General features: G+C 32.6%; 1 protein-coding gene across 15 annotated transcripts in view; it reads right to left on the reverse strand.

The window, feature by feature from the left end:
• PARD3 (par-3 family cell polarity regulator) overlaps positions 1-15,674 on the reverse strand; it is a 666,452-nt gene that overhangs the window by 405,885 nt on the left and 244,893 nt on the right. For all 15 annotated transcript variants that reach the window (XM_074267090.1, XM_074267092.1, XM_074267091.1 and 12 more), the window contains exon 3: positions 1,837-2,017. In XM_074267090.1, coding sequence (XP_074123191.1) covers positions 1,837-2,017 — 181 coding nt within the window. The remainder of the gene's footprint in view (positions 1-1,836; positions 2,018-15,674) is intronic.

Genomic DNA, 15,674 nt, shown 5'->3' on the forward strand with positions numbered 1-15,674 from the left:
GGTAGGTTTGTGCTAAAAAGAAGTGAGATAAGGGCTATAAAAAAGATTCAAACTGGAATACTTGGAAGAACAAAAACCACAGAAAATTCTGTTCAACCTATAGCAATTCTCTTCCTTCCCCCTGAAAGAGATGACCAAATTCAAATTCTACATGAAGCTCAATTAAACAACTGCATACAAAAAGTATTAAGGATTGATTTCTACTTCAAACACATGATACTGTCATTAATAAAATTTGGATAGACTAGAAATTTATCAAAGAACCAATCATCTCTTTTATAAAGTAAGATATCTCAGTAAATTATGTAAACAGTCAAACTTGAAGCCCACATATGTTTCAAAGAATGTCCTGTAGCACAGTTTCTGGTCTGTTTTCTACAAAAGCCTTTTCACTTCCCACTTTATGCCTTTGTCTCACTTGTGATTGCTTCTTGTCCAGATGATAGAAAGCAATTTCAGTAAGTGGTTAACTTAATTGGTTTGCATCCACACATGATCCTCCAGGGCATCACTTACATATCCCATCATGCAGTATGTGGCTCCTAAATTCTATGCTCTTCTAGAAATGACACTTGGCTGAAAATTTCTAAGGAGGTGACAGGTTTGTTCACAGTTGAAGCCAACATTTTTTTTTTCCATAATTCTGCTTATTTCCCCCTACCTTGGAGAGACATAAAAATGAAGAACAGTATCTGCATGTCTATGAATATTATTTCATGGTACCAGCCAAGTCACTAAAGTGCAATAATCCCCAATCAACAAAAGAGGGAGGGACAGACTAATTTAGAGAGAACAAAGTAGAGAAAATAAAACTCTACTCACCCAGAGCTACCAAATGGTACATAAAACAAGGATTCAAAGTGAGGATACTGAACTTCATGGCCTCTAAAGTCCCTTTTAGCTCAAAAATCTATGATGTAATGATTCCCATTCAGCAACTATAATGTTATCATAGTTATGTTTCAAAACAGAACTTTCTGTAATAGCAACTCACAGTCTGTCTTTAAACCAGCTTATTTATAAATTTCAAAGTCTTGATGCACTATTGGATTAACAATATCAAAAAATCATAGATTTAGGGTTGCATGGAATCTTAGAAGCAATCAAATGCATTATTTCTTTTTAGAAATAAGGAAACTAAGACATAGAGATGGTTAAGTGATTTGCCCATGGTCACATACCTAGCAAATACTGTGAGGTAAAAAAAAAACCTGTATCTGCCTGTATTCTAATGCCATGATCTGTCAACTAGAACTTACATATTCTGGGGGAAACAAAACCAGTTATCAAGTTCAAAGTGTCAGTTCTTTATCCTGATGATCTTTCTTCCAGTTAACTGACAAGATGGGACCATATCTATCTTTGAAATGAAATTGTTCCTTTTCCCCTGTTAATCTGACTCTAGGTTGACAGGACAAATAGCAAAAGAGCCATGCCACAAAAGTTGTTTAGGGAATTTACTTACTAATTAACCTTATTCCTTTGCTTTTTCCCACTAACCATACTTTGTGTTCAATTTCATTATATTGTGTCAAACAGGGCAATAAGGTAAATATCCATACTTGTAATTTTGCCTGCAATAAGATCATAATTTAAATTTGGCTATGCAATTAAAAGGTCCTATCAGGATAAAGTCACATCTACCCAAACTATTAAAATGAAAAATAAGCTTATTTACCTCCCTTGCAAGAGGCATTTGTTCAGGCTCTGCTCTTTAATCAGCTTCTGATAAACACAGACTGTGAATTCCATTCACAGTAGCATGAAAGGGTAACAAAAGTTGGGTTCCCTGTAAATTAAGATGAAATGTGCAGAGCAACAAGAGCTTTCACTTACTTGCACGAAGAACGGAAGGCGTGACCTCAATTTCACTTGCTGCTTGGTAGGGCTGAAAGGCTGAAACATTGTTGGCGCTAAGCTCACTGCCAAAAATCTCTGGACTCTGAGTGCCAGTAGAACTCGCGCTGGTGCCATCACCTCCATGGTGTGGATCTTGTTCATCAAATATAGCGACCAGCTGTTCAAAGCAAGAAAATCCTCAGTTAAATAAGGTCAATCGAATACTTAGCAGAAAGAAATACTGCTTTTAATATCCATCTATGGAACCAGAAGCTGTTAGCTGTCATTTAATAATAATATTTATGAAGAATTTTGTTATCTAGTTTGATCTTCATAATAAATATGGAGGGGAGAAAAAAGAGAAATGAAATCATCATGTAAAAAATAGGACAACAGATTCAGAATAATGACATAGTTCATTTAAGAATATGCTCCCAATAAACAGTACTTTATTAAACCCAAGTCTTTCAATACCATATCCTGGAATTGTAGGGAAGGGGGTAATGCTCACAGCTTCCTCTCATGTTCCAAGACAATGAGTCCTCTAACTTTATCATTAATTTTCTTTACTTTTGTGTCATGAATTCATTTGACAACCTAGGGGAGACTATTGACAACTTCTCAAGATGTTTTAACTAATTAAGGAAAATGATAAATTTCTATTAGATAATATTGAAAACATAAATATAAGACTGCAAAATGATCAATTTCAATTATCAATTTTCCCCCCAAGTTCATGGGCTCTTTCGTGTCTATCCAGAGATACTTTGACCCCAGGTTTAAAAAAAAAAAAAAACAGATCTAAAGCAAATCCAAGTCCAAATTAAAGAAGAAATACAAATGCCTATGAGTTTTTTAGATGGCAATACAGACCTGAATTTACTTAGTTTAAAACAGGGTTCAGATCAAAACTCAGGACTTGAATAGCTAATCAAACATACTTTCTACAATATATTAAATTTATCACATTATATTCTAAAACCGACAAGTTCTGCAGAAAATGAAATTTTTAGATCCAAATAAAGATTCTACATTCTAATTCCAGGTGCCCTTTCCTACACAGAATAAAAAGATTCCTCTTATTATATTTTAAAGGGCTTAACTTAGATTCAGAAGACTAGAATTTGAAAAACATCTATACAATTTTGAATATATTTAACCTTGCTAGGCTCTGGTTTCTAATCTACAAAAAGAAAGAAGAGAATAAGGATTTATATCCTACTACCATGTGCTAGGCAATGTGCTACATACTTTATAGATATTATTTTTGATCCTTTTATTGATCCTATTATTATCCCCATTTTACAGTTTAGGAAACTGAGATACATAGAGATTTAGTGACTTGTCCAGTCATACAGTTAATAAGTGTCTGAAGCCAGATCTTATATCAGGTCTTCCTGATTCTAAGCACAGCCTTTATTATGCTATCAGCTGCCTCTACAAAAAGTCGTATTTGATAACTTCCTTCCAGTTAGCAATTTATAGTTGTATTTATCTTTATTATCCTACTCCTGGAAGAACTAAACATACTGATTTCATTATTTTATGCAAATTTTGCCACTTGACAATCCTAACCAACTCTCAGACACAAAAATATAAGATTCTATCTTCAAAAAATAAATAAGTGAAGGCACATTAACTCAAACCAGAACAATTTGAAGTAAGAAGAAAGAACCTTTGACATATCTATGAAAACAGAAACACTTTGACATTCTGTCTTTAAGAGGAATCCTTTCTCACAATGGAAATATGAAATTTCCTTCAGAAATAATTTTCTGAGTTTTTATTTAAAATAAATAAATAAATCTAAGAATTATAATAAAAGTATTAAAACATGGTAGATACTGAATTAGGGATTATTAATATGATTTGCTCATTTTCACAAAAATTGTTCCTGTTTCAAGCCACTCTGATAACATTTGAGGATTAAATCAAAGAAACTGATCCTCAAACACATTTCAGTGCCTAAATATTATATTTTTATTTTCATAATTTTAGAATATGATCATTGAGTGTATATATGTATATATATATATATGTAGCTAGTTTTTAAAAGGCATCTTTCACAAGGAAGAATTTTTCTTTATTCTAAATTTTAGAATCATCTCTGATTCTCTATTATCATTACCACATCCATTCAGTTGTTAAGTCTCGTCAGCTTCATATCCACTACTTCTCTTGTATTTGTGCCTTTCCCTCTATTCACATAGCCACTGCCTTAATTCAGACTCTTCTCACTTCCTCGTCAGAGAAAACCATAGGAACTCTCCAAAAGGTTTTTTTGCCTCTGAAAACTAGCTTTTCTATTCATGCTAAAGAGATGTTCCTAAATAACAGATCTGGACATGATAGTTCTTTGCTTAGAAAGTTCCAATGACTCCCTTCTAGAAACTCTATGCTTCTAAAATCAGATACAAATTTCTCTTTTTGCTATTTAAAACCCTTCATAAGCTTGCTTTAAGTACTTTATTATATACATTATCTCCTTTCACATTTTGTACAGCTAAGCCAAACTAGTTATCCTGAATTCCTCCATACATCTTATTTTAGTTCTTGGCCATAGGCTAGAATCTATAACTGGAAAATATTTACCCTTCACATCTGTCTCACTAGGAATCCCTAACTTTTTTCAAAGGTCAGCTCAAAGTCTCCTATATTGAGCCTTTCCATTCCTAATCTTCTCACTACAACTACTAGACCATATTGTAGATAGGATTGACAAATAGGTAGATATTGCTTATAATCACATTTCCTCAGATAGAATCGTTGTAGGCAGCAACTATTGTTTTTGTCTTTGTATCCCTAGTGCTTAGAATTTATTCTCTCTCTCTTCCTTTTCCCCTCTCTCTCTCTCTCTCTGTCACTCTCCCTTCTCCACCTCTTCCTTTTTCTCGTTCTTCTCTTTCTTTCTCTCTCACGTGTTTCTGCCTCTTTCTGATATTTTTTCAGTGTTTCTCACTGTGCTTTTTTTTATCTCTAGCTTTTTCTCATTTACTTTATCTCTGATTCTCTCTCCTCTCCTCTCCCCCTTTTCCTTTTTCTTCTTCTTCTCTTTCTCTCTCTCACTTTTTTCTGCCTCTTTCTGAATATTTTTTCAGTCTCAGTTTAAATAATCTCTCTCTCTCTCTCTCTCTCTCTCTCTCTCTCTCTCTCTCTCTCTCTCTCTCTCTCTCTCTCTCTCTCTCTCTCTCTCTCTCCCCTGACATTTTTTCAGTACAGGCTATTATGATCATATTCATTTAACATACATCAAATTTTAACATTTTGGCATTCTATTTTGAAGTAAATAAAATTCATTTTGCAATTAATTTTACACGATCAACTATAGAGCCATATCCTTTCTGTTGTTTGGAAATAAAAATTTAGAATTTCAGTGAATTACATAGTTCACCAATGAACCTGAATATAAAGATTATATATACAAATTAGTTTCAGTAATTATCTTTAGCTGTTTTAGAAAGTAATTTTATAAAATATGGACTGTGCCATGAACAAATGCTATTTGAATGTCAGCAACAGCATCACAGTTGGCTATCTGCAACATACCAATAATTCTACAACTTAAATGCCAGGTGCAATATGAAGCAATTTTATGTTAAATTGCCGAGAATGTAATTTTTGTAAAATTCTTTAGTGGTTGAAAAAATATATAGTGAGACTAAAACCAGGACAGATCTTTCTCAGAAACCAATGATCTTTTAATAAATCACTATCATGTCCACCTTCAATTTTTATGCAATTACTCAATACTATCAAATAAATTAAGAACCCCATATACAAATCCTTCTTTCAGCAACTAGTGAGTCCTATCCATTGGGCAATTCAAAAGCCCCATGAATTAAGCAAAGTGCTGTGACATGTCACTTGCAAATAATTTGACTAAGATGTCTGAAGCCTACCTTTCTGTCAAGCTGTAGGACACATAATTTCACTTTTATGAAACTTTAGGGTTCTTAGAAGAAAACAAGTCAAATAATTCTCACCAATAAATGTCTAAAAAGCATTTTGACATCTTTGGCAAAATCACACATAGAATCTAGAAATTAACAATATCTGACAATGCTACATTTATGGAAGAAAGACAAACACCCAGATGAATCACTATTTTGCCCACATACATATCCACAATATAAATATATTCTCTGAAAGAAGTATATTGAACATGATTAGCGTATGGGGAACCAAATGAAAGAGATTAATCATACACTGGTTTTCTTCCCTTCACAGGTGATCCAGATAGATGTCTTCCAGAAAGATTATTCCAAATTTTTTTTTTATCCCAATGACTCTAATATCTCTAACAGAGATTATAGGAAAGGGGAGAATAAGACATTTACTTCCATCTTCCAGTGCATAGTTTCAGATTTTACATCTTTTTAAATGTGGTGTCCTAATTCCTTTGTACTTCATTTAGATTGTCAAGTAAGTAAAAGATGCTTTAGGGCAAGCCTGTGTATATTTTAAAGTGATTTGTGATAATTATGATTTTTTTTTCATTCAATTTATCCAAGAGACCATTAAGAATAATAATGAAGCCTTAGAAGAAACAGAAAAGTCTATCTAGGACTTCTTGACAATTCTTTAGGTTGCCCATATCTCTACAATTGAGCCTTCACACTCTTGATTTTCTTGATTTACTCAATAATAGCTGAGTCGGAAGTTCTAGATGAAAATGAAATATATAATTCAACCCAGGTGTGAGCTACTAGTAATTAGTAAAATAGTTTTTAAAAAAAACCACACCTGGAGTTTTCTTAGCCAAATAATTTGAGATGGTATTTTACTATGTACATCAAAGAATTATTCAAAAACCCAGTGAATGTAGGCCAAGCCAATTTCCAACAAAATATTTACCAGCATTATGTAATAATTTTTCCAACTAGGCTGAAAGAAAAATGGCAATTAGCAATCCTATTTATTTTACTGATAGAGAAAGTCTGGTCCATGGTGCCCAAGATGATTCAATAGCAAATCCACATGGCCTTTCCTCACTCTTACTTCTCTTTCTGCACTTATAGTTAGTCACTCTTCATGAACAATACTGAAAACAGAGACTATACAGTCTCCTTGAGCAGCCGTTTTCACAGTTTATGAACCTGACAGTCTCTTAATTTACATCTATTTCCTCAGATTCAATGATTGTGAAGACAAAGGTTAACTAACAGCCCTGTTTAGCCTTCTATTTAAAAACAAAAAAAAACAAAAAACAAAACTGAACTAATAATCAAAGAAAGAAAGAAATAGTTTGATAGAAGAATAAAAACCTGCTTTCATATTCTGAATTTTGGTCATTAAGAAGATCCAAAACATAAGGAAAAAAATGTTAAGAAATGGGCATGATCCTGAATATCCTTTCTTACAGCCACTCCCTTTATTAACCTAAAATGATCTGCCTAGAATCAAAACATATCATACTCCATTGTCTCATTTTCTCTGCAATGTGAAAATGAAACAAGCTGGAAGAGTTGGTATTAAATTCACTTCACAGTAGGTTTGAGAGGAAATTGTCCATACTTGCCATATATTTCAATCTTCTAAGGTCAGTAGTATTATGCCAAACGAATCACATGACAAAATTAAAGATATGGTTTATACAGAAGACAGAGACTAGGAGAGACAAAAAGACAATAAGAAGTCATAATGTATATAGCATCAAGCATACTGTCAGCATTTTCTTTAGTGGACTTGCCCAAGAACAGGAAAAAGGCAGGTGGACATCCACGATAAAATAATGCATAAGAAAGACTTCAGTACAAGGGGAAAAAAGAATAATCTTAATTACTATCAAAAAGTATAAGTCTGATCTTTGATAAATCTGAGATTTTTATTTTCTTTTTTGATTTATTAACACACATTGCTTTATGAATCATCTTGGGAGAGAAAAATCAGAGCAAAAGGGGAAAACCATGGGAGGAAAAAAAAAAACAGAAAAAGGAAGTGAATATAACATCTATCAATTGATTTACATTTAGTATCCTTAGTTCTTCTGGAAGCAGACAGCATTTTCTCTCTATTGGGATTGCTTTGGCTTACTGAACCACTGAGAAAAACCAAGCTTTTCAAAGTTGATCATCGCCCATTCTTGTTATTAGCATTATTAGCATGTACAATGTATTCCTGGTTTTACTTGTTTCACTCAGAATCAGTACATGTAAATCTTTCCAGGCCTTTTAAAAAATCAGCTTATTTTATAGAACAATAATATTCCATTAGCTTTCATATACCACAACTTGTTCAGTCATTCCCCAATTGATGAGTATCTAGTCATTTTCCAATCTTTTGCTAAAAAGAGCTGCTACAAATATTTTTGCACATATAGGTCTCTTTTCCTCCTTTATGATTTCTTTGGAAAACAAACCCAGTAATGGCACTAGGTCAAAGGGGTATGATGTACAGTTTTATAGCCTTTTGGGCATAATCCAGGTTGTTCTCCAGAATGGTTGGATCATTTCACAACACAAACAATGCATTCATTAGTATTCCAGTGTTCCCACACGCCCTCCAACATTTATCATCTTTTCTTGTTATCTTAGATTGCAAAATTTTAAAGGAAGAACTCCCTATTCAGTGATAACTGCTAAGGAAACTGGGAACCAGTTTGGCCAAAAATAAATTTAGATAATCATCTTATTTTATAGACCACAATAAATTGCACATGGATTGTGGAAGTTTATAAGGAAAGAAAAGATTTAATCTCTGATTTAATACATACAGGAAATTCCTAGCGTGGAGATGATTTTCACCTACCCAGATTATAAACTTCTTAGTAACCTAAGATTTTAAAGATCTGCTACCTAATCACCAAAACATTAAGTAACTTGATAATAGTCACTCAATAAGTAAACTTGGTCACTATAGCAAGACACCCATCAAGAGATAGGAAAACAGCTATGGAAAGGAGATGATTTCATAATCCACCACAGCAAATGTTATTCTAGTCAAAAGAGACTACTTCAGCTTTATTTTTTAAAAAACCAAGTGCTTTTTCAAGAATAAAATAAATGAAGGTGATCTGAGAAAAAAAAAATTCAGAGTTGTTCCTTAAGAAGATCTAATACTCAAATTGTAGAGAGAATTGGTAAAAGTATGTACAATAATTTTCTAAACAGGACTGGAATATAAAAGAAAAAAAAGTATATATAATCAAGTAAAAAAGTACGCTAAACAAAATCAAAATCATCAAAGAAATGCACATTTTAAAAATCCAAAGGTATCATTTAATCCTCATAAAATTAGTTGATTATAATTTTTTTTTAATTCTATGTTAGTGGGTATGTGGGAGATTCACTAATGATGGATCTCTGAATTAGTCCAAGTGCTCTGGGAAGCTATTTGGAAATAAGCAAGTTTTAATACTGTTCATACTCTGATAAAAGGAGTTCATAATCCAAAAACTGACAATTAGTTGGATACCTTGGGGATAGCATGTTGCCCTGGCATATAATAGGTGCTTCATAAATATTGATTGACTGGCTGATTGAAAGACTTAAGAACCCAAAGCAATACAAATACCAACCAGGATTCCATAGGACTAAAAATGAAAATGCTACCCATTTTCTGTCAAAGGATGCAGAGTGCAAATGAAACATTCCAGGAGGATATGAAAAAAAGCAGAATTTTGTTTTGTTTGACTGTACATACATACTTGTTAAAGAGCTTGTTTCTTCTTTCCCCTGGAAAAAAAAATGGCTAAGGGAAGTGCAGAACCAAACAGAACCAAAATAACAATATATAGAATTGCTACAATTCTATAAGATGAAGACTTTTGTAAATGGTAATAATAATTAGAAAAAGAAATGTATGGGCACTCAGGTATGAGAGTTCACCAAAATCTCAACTCCCACTAAGTAGGCCCAGTCTTTCAATCAGCAAAATCCAGAGTCAGAGGTTATTGTTCCCACAGGAGTTAGCAGGATCCTATAAGAAGGCACTATTTTTCAGTCCCAGGTACCTGACATTATACTTTGCTTAGGTACTGAAGAGAAAGACATCCACCTGTGCTACCCCCTAGGCTGTGCTGCTTAAATTCAAAATCTAGACTTGCACTTTGATATCCCTCAGGATGACACATGCTGTTTCACCTGCTGAGCTTTTAGACTAATTAGACTCCCTCTTTAAGATTTGTGTTCAGCTAATAGCCATGAGTATGTCAACCCCATACCACAATGAAAATATGCAAATGATCATTGCCAGAAGGGAGCTGACCCACTTGTCAACACCATAGCAGATATAATGAGGGTTTCCCTACTATCAAGAAGGCAGCAGCACTACCTAAACCCATTCTGTATGTACAACTATATACATTATGCTGCGGATGCTAAAATGCAGATGAAAACTAGAATTTACCTCCTAAAATAAAGCTAAGTAATTTCAAATTACCTAATAACAAATAGATGACCTAATTCAAAAAGGGGTAGGAGGGGACTAATTAGAGTTGAAGGATGATCAAGTGCTGTTTTCTTCTAAGTGACCAGTGTAAAGCCTCATAGAAGTGGTATAGAATTCAACAGCAAATTAATGAAGTAGCAGCAAATTATCATTAGGACATGAAAGAAGTAACTATAAAATCAATTTGTAAGCTTTCTGATGACTGAACTTACTTTAATGACATGGAGACAGCACTAAATACTTAATCATTCTATGAGCTTTACTTGCTGACATGGTTCATTAAAAACTCATTTAAATAAAGCTACTGTTTCATTGGATTAAATGAATACATAGTAAAATAACACATTTCCCCAAAAGTTGTCTCATTGTATCACAACCTCAAACTCAGAAAAAAATTATCCAAATCATCAAAGAATCTTAAGCAGATGAATGTACTGATTAGTTCCTGATTGATTTACAAAGCTGAAATTCACTACTGCAAAGTATGAGGGGATCCTAATTCTTAGGAATGTAAAAGGTCAGCAGGACTCCTTTTACTGTTAGACCATGGACAGCTAATATCCTATTCCAACTTTCCAATTCATAGCTTCAACCTTAACTGGACCAGATGGCTGCAATGAGCACTGTCTCAGGTACTCATACTCCCATAATATGGCTCCATCAATGTCCTCAGAGAAGTCCATCTTATATAATATAAATGAAAAGAAAGTGGGATTTACAAAACATTGGAACTGTGGCCAACTTTTTTTTTTTTTTTTTACCACATTTGTATAGAAATCATTTTAATAAAATTCTAAACAATAGAATTCCAGTAACACTGAAATTTTTGGAAGGATGATAGAGTGGGAAGGTGATGATATCTAATTCAAAGAGCTAGGTACAAATCCTTTCCCTGTTACTGTTTTTGTGACTGAATCCATCATTTAGTCTCTCACAGTTCATCTATAAAATGAGGCACTAGATGAAATCTGAGATATCTCCAAATTCTAAATCTACATCTAGGATTCCACTCATACAAAACAGATGATGATATGACTCATGAAAAAACTATTTACCATATCCCAGCCTTGTTCTCTACTTTACACAAAAGGGAAGCATTATCATCAATACCACAACCAGTGTCAATTAAAAAAATACAAAGAAGTACAGGAATATATGAATGAAAGCAAAGCGAATTAATAAACCAGAAAGCAATATGCATAATGACTAACAGTGCAAATGGAAAGAACAATAAAAATAATCAAGGCAGAATTCTGTGAAATTTTAATAAGCAAGCTTGGCCCCAAAGAGATGAAAAATTTCCTTGCACATCTCTTGAACAACGGTTTTATGTTTATTTGCTTAAAATTTCCTCCTTCGCTTTTGTAAATTTTTTCATTATAAGGAAAATGGTAGGAACATAGCAAGAAAGGTGGTAGAAAAAAAATTAACAAAAATGTATTTTAAAAAGTAGATGTGCATTAATCAAGAAGGGATAAACACATTTTGAAAATGAACATACTGAGATATTAGTGTATTATATACCAATAAATGTGAAGAACACAGAGAAGAATGGGAAGATTTCTATAAACTGATATAAAGATTTCACTTATTCAAAGAAAAATTAGGAAAAAATATGTAAATGAAACCAACAACCAAAAAATGAACTGAAAACTCTATAATTGTAATTCTTAAGAATGTACTGCCTTTTGTTCTCTTTGGGGATTGCATATACTTATTGATTTAGTTGCACTAAACTGCTATTTTTCTTTTTATATTCTTTCTTACAAGATATATCTCTTTGAAAAAGAAAAGTACATGCTAAGAGAATAAGTGGGATAAACAAAAGGTTCTTTTAAACTATTAATAAAATATCTTCCTGGTTGTACACCACAAAATATAAGCATTTTTTTTTTTTTTAAGGTATCAGCAAATGTCTTAGGTAGAATAATCTAATGAAGGCCTGGGAGGATTTAAAGGCAAACCTATGTTTATACACTTACCTCAATATGTCCTAACTTTTTACTGGGCCTTCTTGGTTATGGTTCTATAAGTTGATTCATCCAAATGAGACAGTACATAAGTGGCTTATTTGACATATACCTAAGAAAACTAATTTTTTTTTTTTTAACCTTGTTAAAGATGAGCAAAGAAGAAAGAAAGAAATGTCCTCTTTATGGATGGCAAGCAAATAATTTCTAGAATGCACAGAAAATAAGACTAAAGAAAAATGTTTCAAACACCCAAATAATAAAAAGAACTTCAAAGGGTAACCCATCAATTACATAAATAAACAGCATATGAAAAAAGTTATTTAATTTAGAAGGAAAGCAAAGATGTAGGAAATAGAAAGGGCTGCACAAACCATGGATTTTATCAATTAGTTCATGCAATTCTCCCCTACAATGCATCCAAAATTCTGAATGAAAATTCAATATAAAAATAAATAATCACAAGTTGAATTACAACCACACAAAAAAATATTAACAGCAGATTAGCAATTAGGGAGGAAAATTGTAACTGTTAATGTGGAAGACCCAGTTTATTTTAAATGCAAAAGGGACGTGATTTTAAAATATCCAGACAATGTGATGAAAACTTGAAATATTTTCTGATTTGCTTCTATTCTATTCTATCATTATTCCAATATCTCACTATAATAATAGAATAGATAGCACTTGTCCTTGACATTAGCCTAAATTATTCTCAGTTTGCAATACAATACTGATTAAATTACACTCATTTTAATCAACTGGCAGAATGTATTCAAAAGGTAACTAAATAATAAAAATTCTAGAACAGTTTATTATTATAACCTGTTTATCAATGTTTTTAATCTGATTGTAAAATGAATAATACTAATTATCTTGAATAAAATCTATTTTATCCCCCCCTCCATTGGCAAAAGTATTTGAAAGATTCAGGAAATACAGATGAGAAGTTGAATTAAAAAACAAATGAACAAACAAACAAACTGAAATTTAGTGTAAATTCCTTTAAAAAGAAAAAAAAGCTACAAATATGAATGTAACTCACAAAGGGTAAGGCATTTCTACTTCTGGAGTCAACTATATTCAAAGTATTGTATGAATATATAACTAATACCATTACAAGTATTAGTAGGGTATGTCCCACTGGTTGTATCAAATGTAGCAACATCTATAAAAAAGGAAGCAGTATATACAATCACACTCTCTCAGATATTCATTTTCAATTAATACAATTGAGGTTGTGTTAAGGATAGTTGTAAAAGGATTCTATGATGAAATGTTTTAAATGGTAAATAACATCTTTTTTGATGAATTTAGGTTAAAGTCTTCCTCTTTATGTATTGGTTTTGCTCCCGTCATTTGAAATCAAATGTTTTTTGTTTGTTTGTTTGCATATTTGTAGAATCTTTTAAAAGCATTTCATATATATACATGTATATGTATGCATGTTACTTATTGAAAATTATTATCAAATAAAAAATGCTAAAGTACTAAAAAATGAACTCAATTCCATATATGTAACACTAATAACACATTCTTAATATTAACAATTTTAAATTATTTTATTTGAAGTTGAAAAAATACATATATGTTATTATTAACAAATGCTTAAGGAAATGAATCTTTCCATTATCTTCACTGTTTTCCTATCATTTTTTGTTGGGAGTTATACTAATGTGTTAGAAAACATCCTTGTTTTATTTTCTACCTCTGTATCTCATATACCTTGCACAGAGTAAGCACTAAAAACATCTTTCTAGAATTAAAAAGAAGAGTAGCATCCATAATGACAACACATTGATAAATGTGCTAGAGAAATTCACCAAGGTGGGAACAACTCAACAATCCTGCCGTATACACAGAGAGAGGTATGCCCTTGTCTTGTCAATCTTTCTGTCTACAAGTTACTACCACTGGGGGGACATAACACTTTGTAGTGCTATCTGCAAATTTAGCCAACATAAAACCACCATGATCTTGGTACGGTCAGTTTTCAAAGAGTATTTCTCTATCTGACAACTCCCTTGTCCATTCTTATTCTTCTAGGTTCACTGAAGCATTTGACACTACTGACTATTCCCAAACTTCCTTTAGTTTTATAGATAACACACAAAACTGGTTCTTCTTCCTCTCTGCCCACCATTGAAGCTGAGCACTCCTTAAGGCTTTATCTTACCATCTCTTCTCTCCCCACCCTTGTTGACACAGTATTAAATATTATCCCTGTACTGAACAAGTTTAGTAATTTCCAGTCATATCTACTCATATCACAATATATTGTTGTGACCTCATTTAAGGTTGTCTTGGCAAAGATACTAGGGTAATCTGCCATTTTATTCTCTAATTAATTTTAAAAATGAGAAACCTGAGTCAAACCAGCTTAAATGACTTGTCCAGGATCATACAGCTAGTGTCCAAAGCCAGATTTAAATTCAAAATGATGAGTCTTCCTGACTCCAGAACTGGCACTGTCTCCATTGTGCTAACTGTCCATTAACTCTGTGCATATGGCTTCTAAATCTATAAATCCATTCCCGATCTCTACTTCATTCCAGATCCACCATTCTTACCACCTAATGGCCATCTCCATTTAAGCACTTCAAAAGAGTCTCATCCCAAATGTCTAAAACTAAGTTTGTGTTTCACTTAAAGGTATCCTCTCTTCCCCTTTTAATCCAATCTTCCACATATAAAGCATTATCTGTAGCACTAAGCTTTTCACCCTTCATTACTAATCCGTTATTGAGTCCTATACATTCCAAATGAACATCTCTCTCATTCAATTCCTCCTATGTTTCTCCACTGCCACCATCTTAGTACAGGCTTATAATATATCTGGACTTCAGTGACAAAATTCTAATAAATTTTCCCATCTCCACTTTCTTTTCTCTAATCCAATTTTGCTTTTATTAACAAACAAATCTTAGTATATGTAGATCTGGTCTTATATGGTCTTCTCTTATAAAAAATATTACATGATTCTTAATAGCTTATTAACTTGGCCTGGTACTCAAGATATACAACAATTTGGCATTATCTTTTGTGTTGTCTTTCACATGGTCTCTTTCTTGTCTACCTCATTTAAAATACATTATATGTTTCATGTGTATTTATATCTTATTTCTCTGCTAGAATATAAACAGCAAGGAACATTTTGCCTAAATTTTGTATTTTCCTTACCACTGAAAACCAAGATCAACAAATTATACATATATTTCATAAGTTTTGGTACAGTAGAATTTCAGTACGGTCAACAGAGAGGAAGGACTTCCTGTGGTTCAAGTACCCATTTAGCTGGGATAGAAAAGATTTTTTTTTGCTGAGTGCATGTAGTTAAACGAAGGACACACAATATCAGTTTTTGTTTTGTCTCCGTGCCACAATTTTTCTGGGTAAAATGTGAATGGCTATCTCCCCAACTACAAGATGAATATTTTGAAGGTAGGGATCCTGTTTTTGACTTTATTTGTATAATAG

Source organism: Sminthopsis crassicaudata, chromosome 5 (assembly GCF_048593235.1).
Source record: "Sminthopsis crassicaudata isolate SCR6 chromosome 5, ASM4859323v1, whole genome shotgun sequence".
Lineage (NCBI taxonomy): Eukaryota > Metazoa > Chordata > Mammalia > Dasyuromorphia > Dasyuridae > Sminthopsis > Sminthopsis crassicaudata.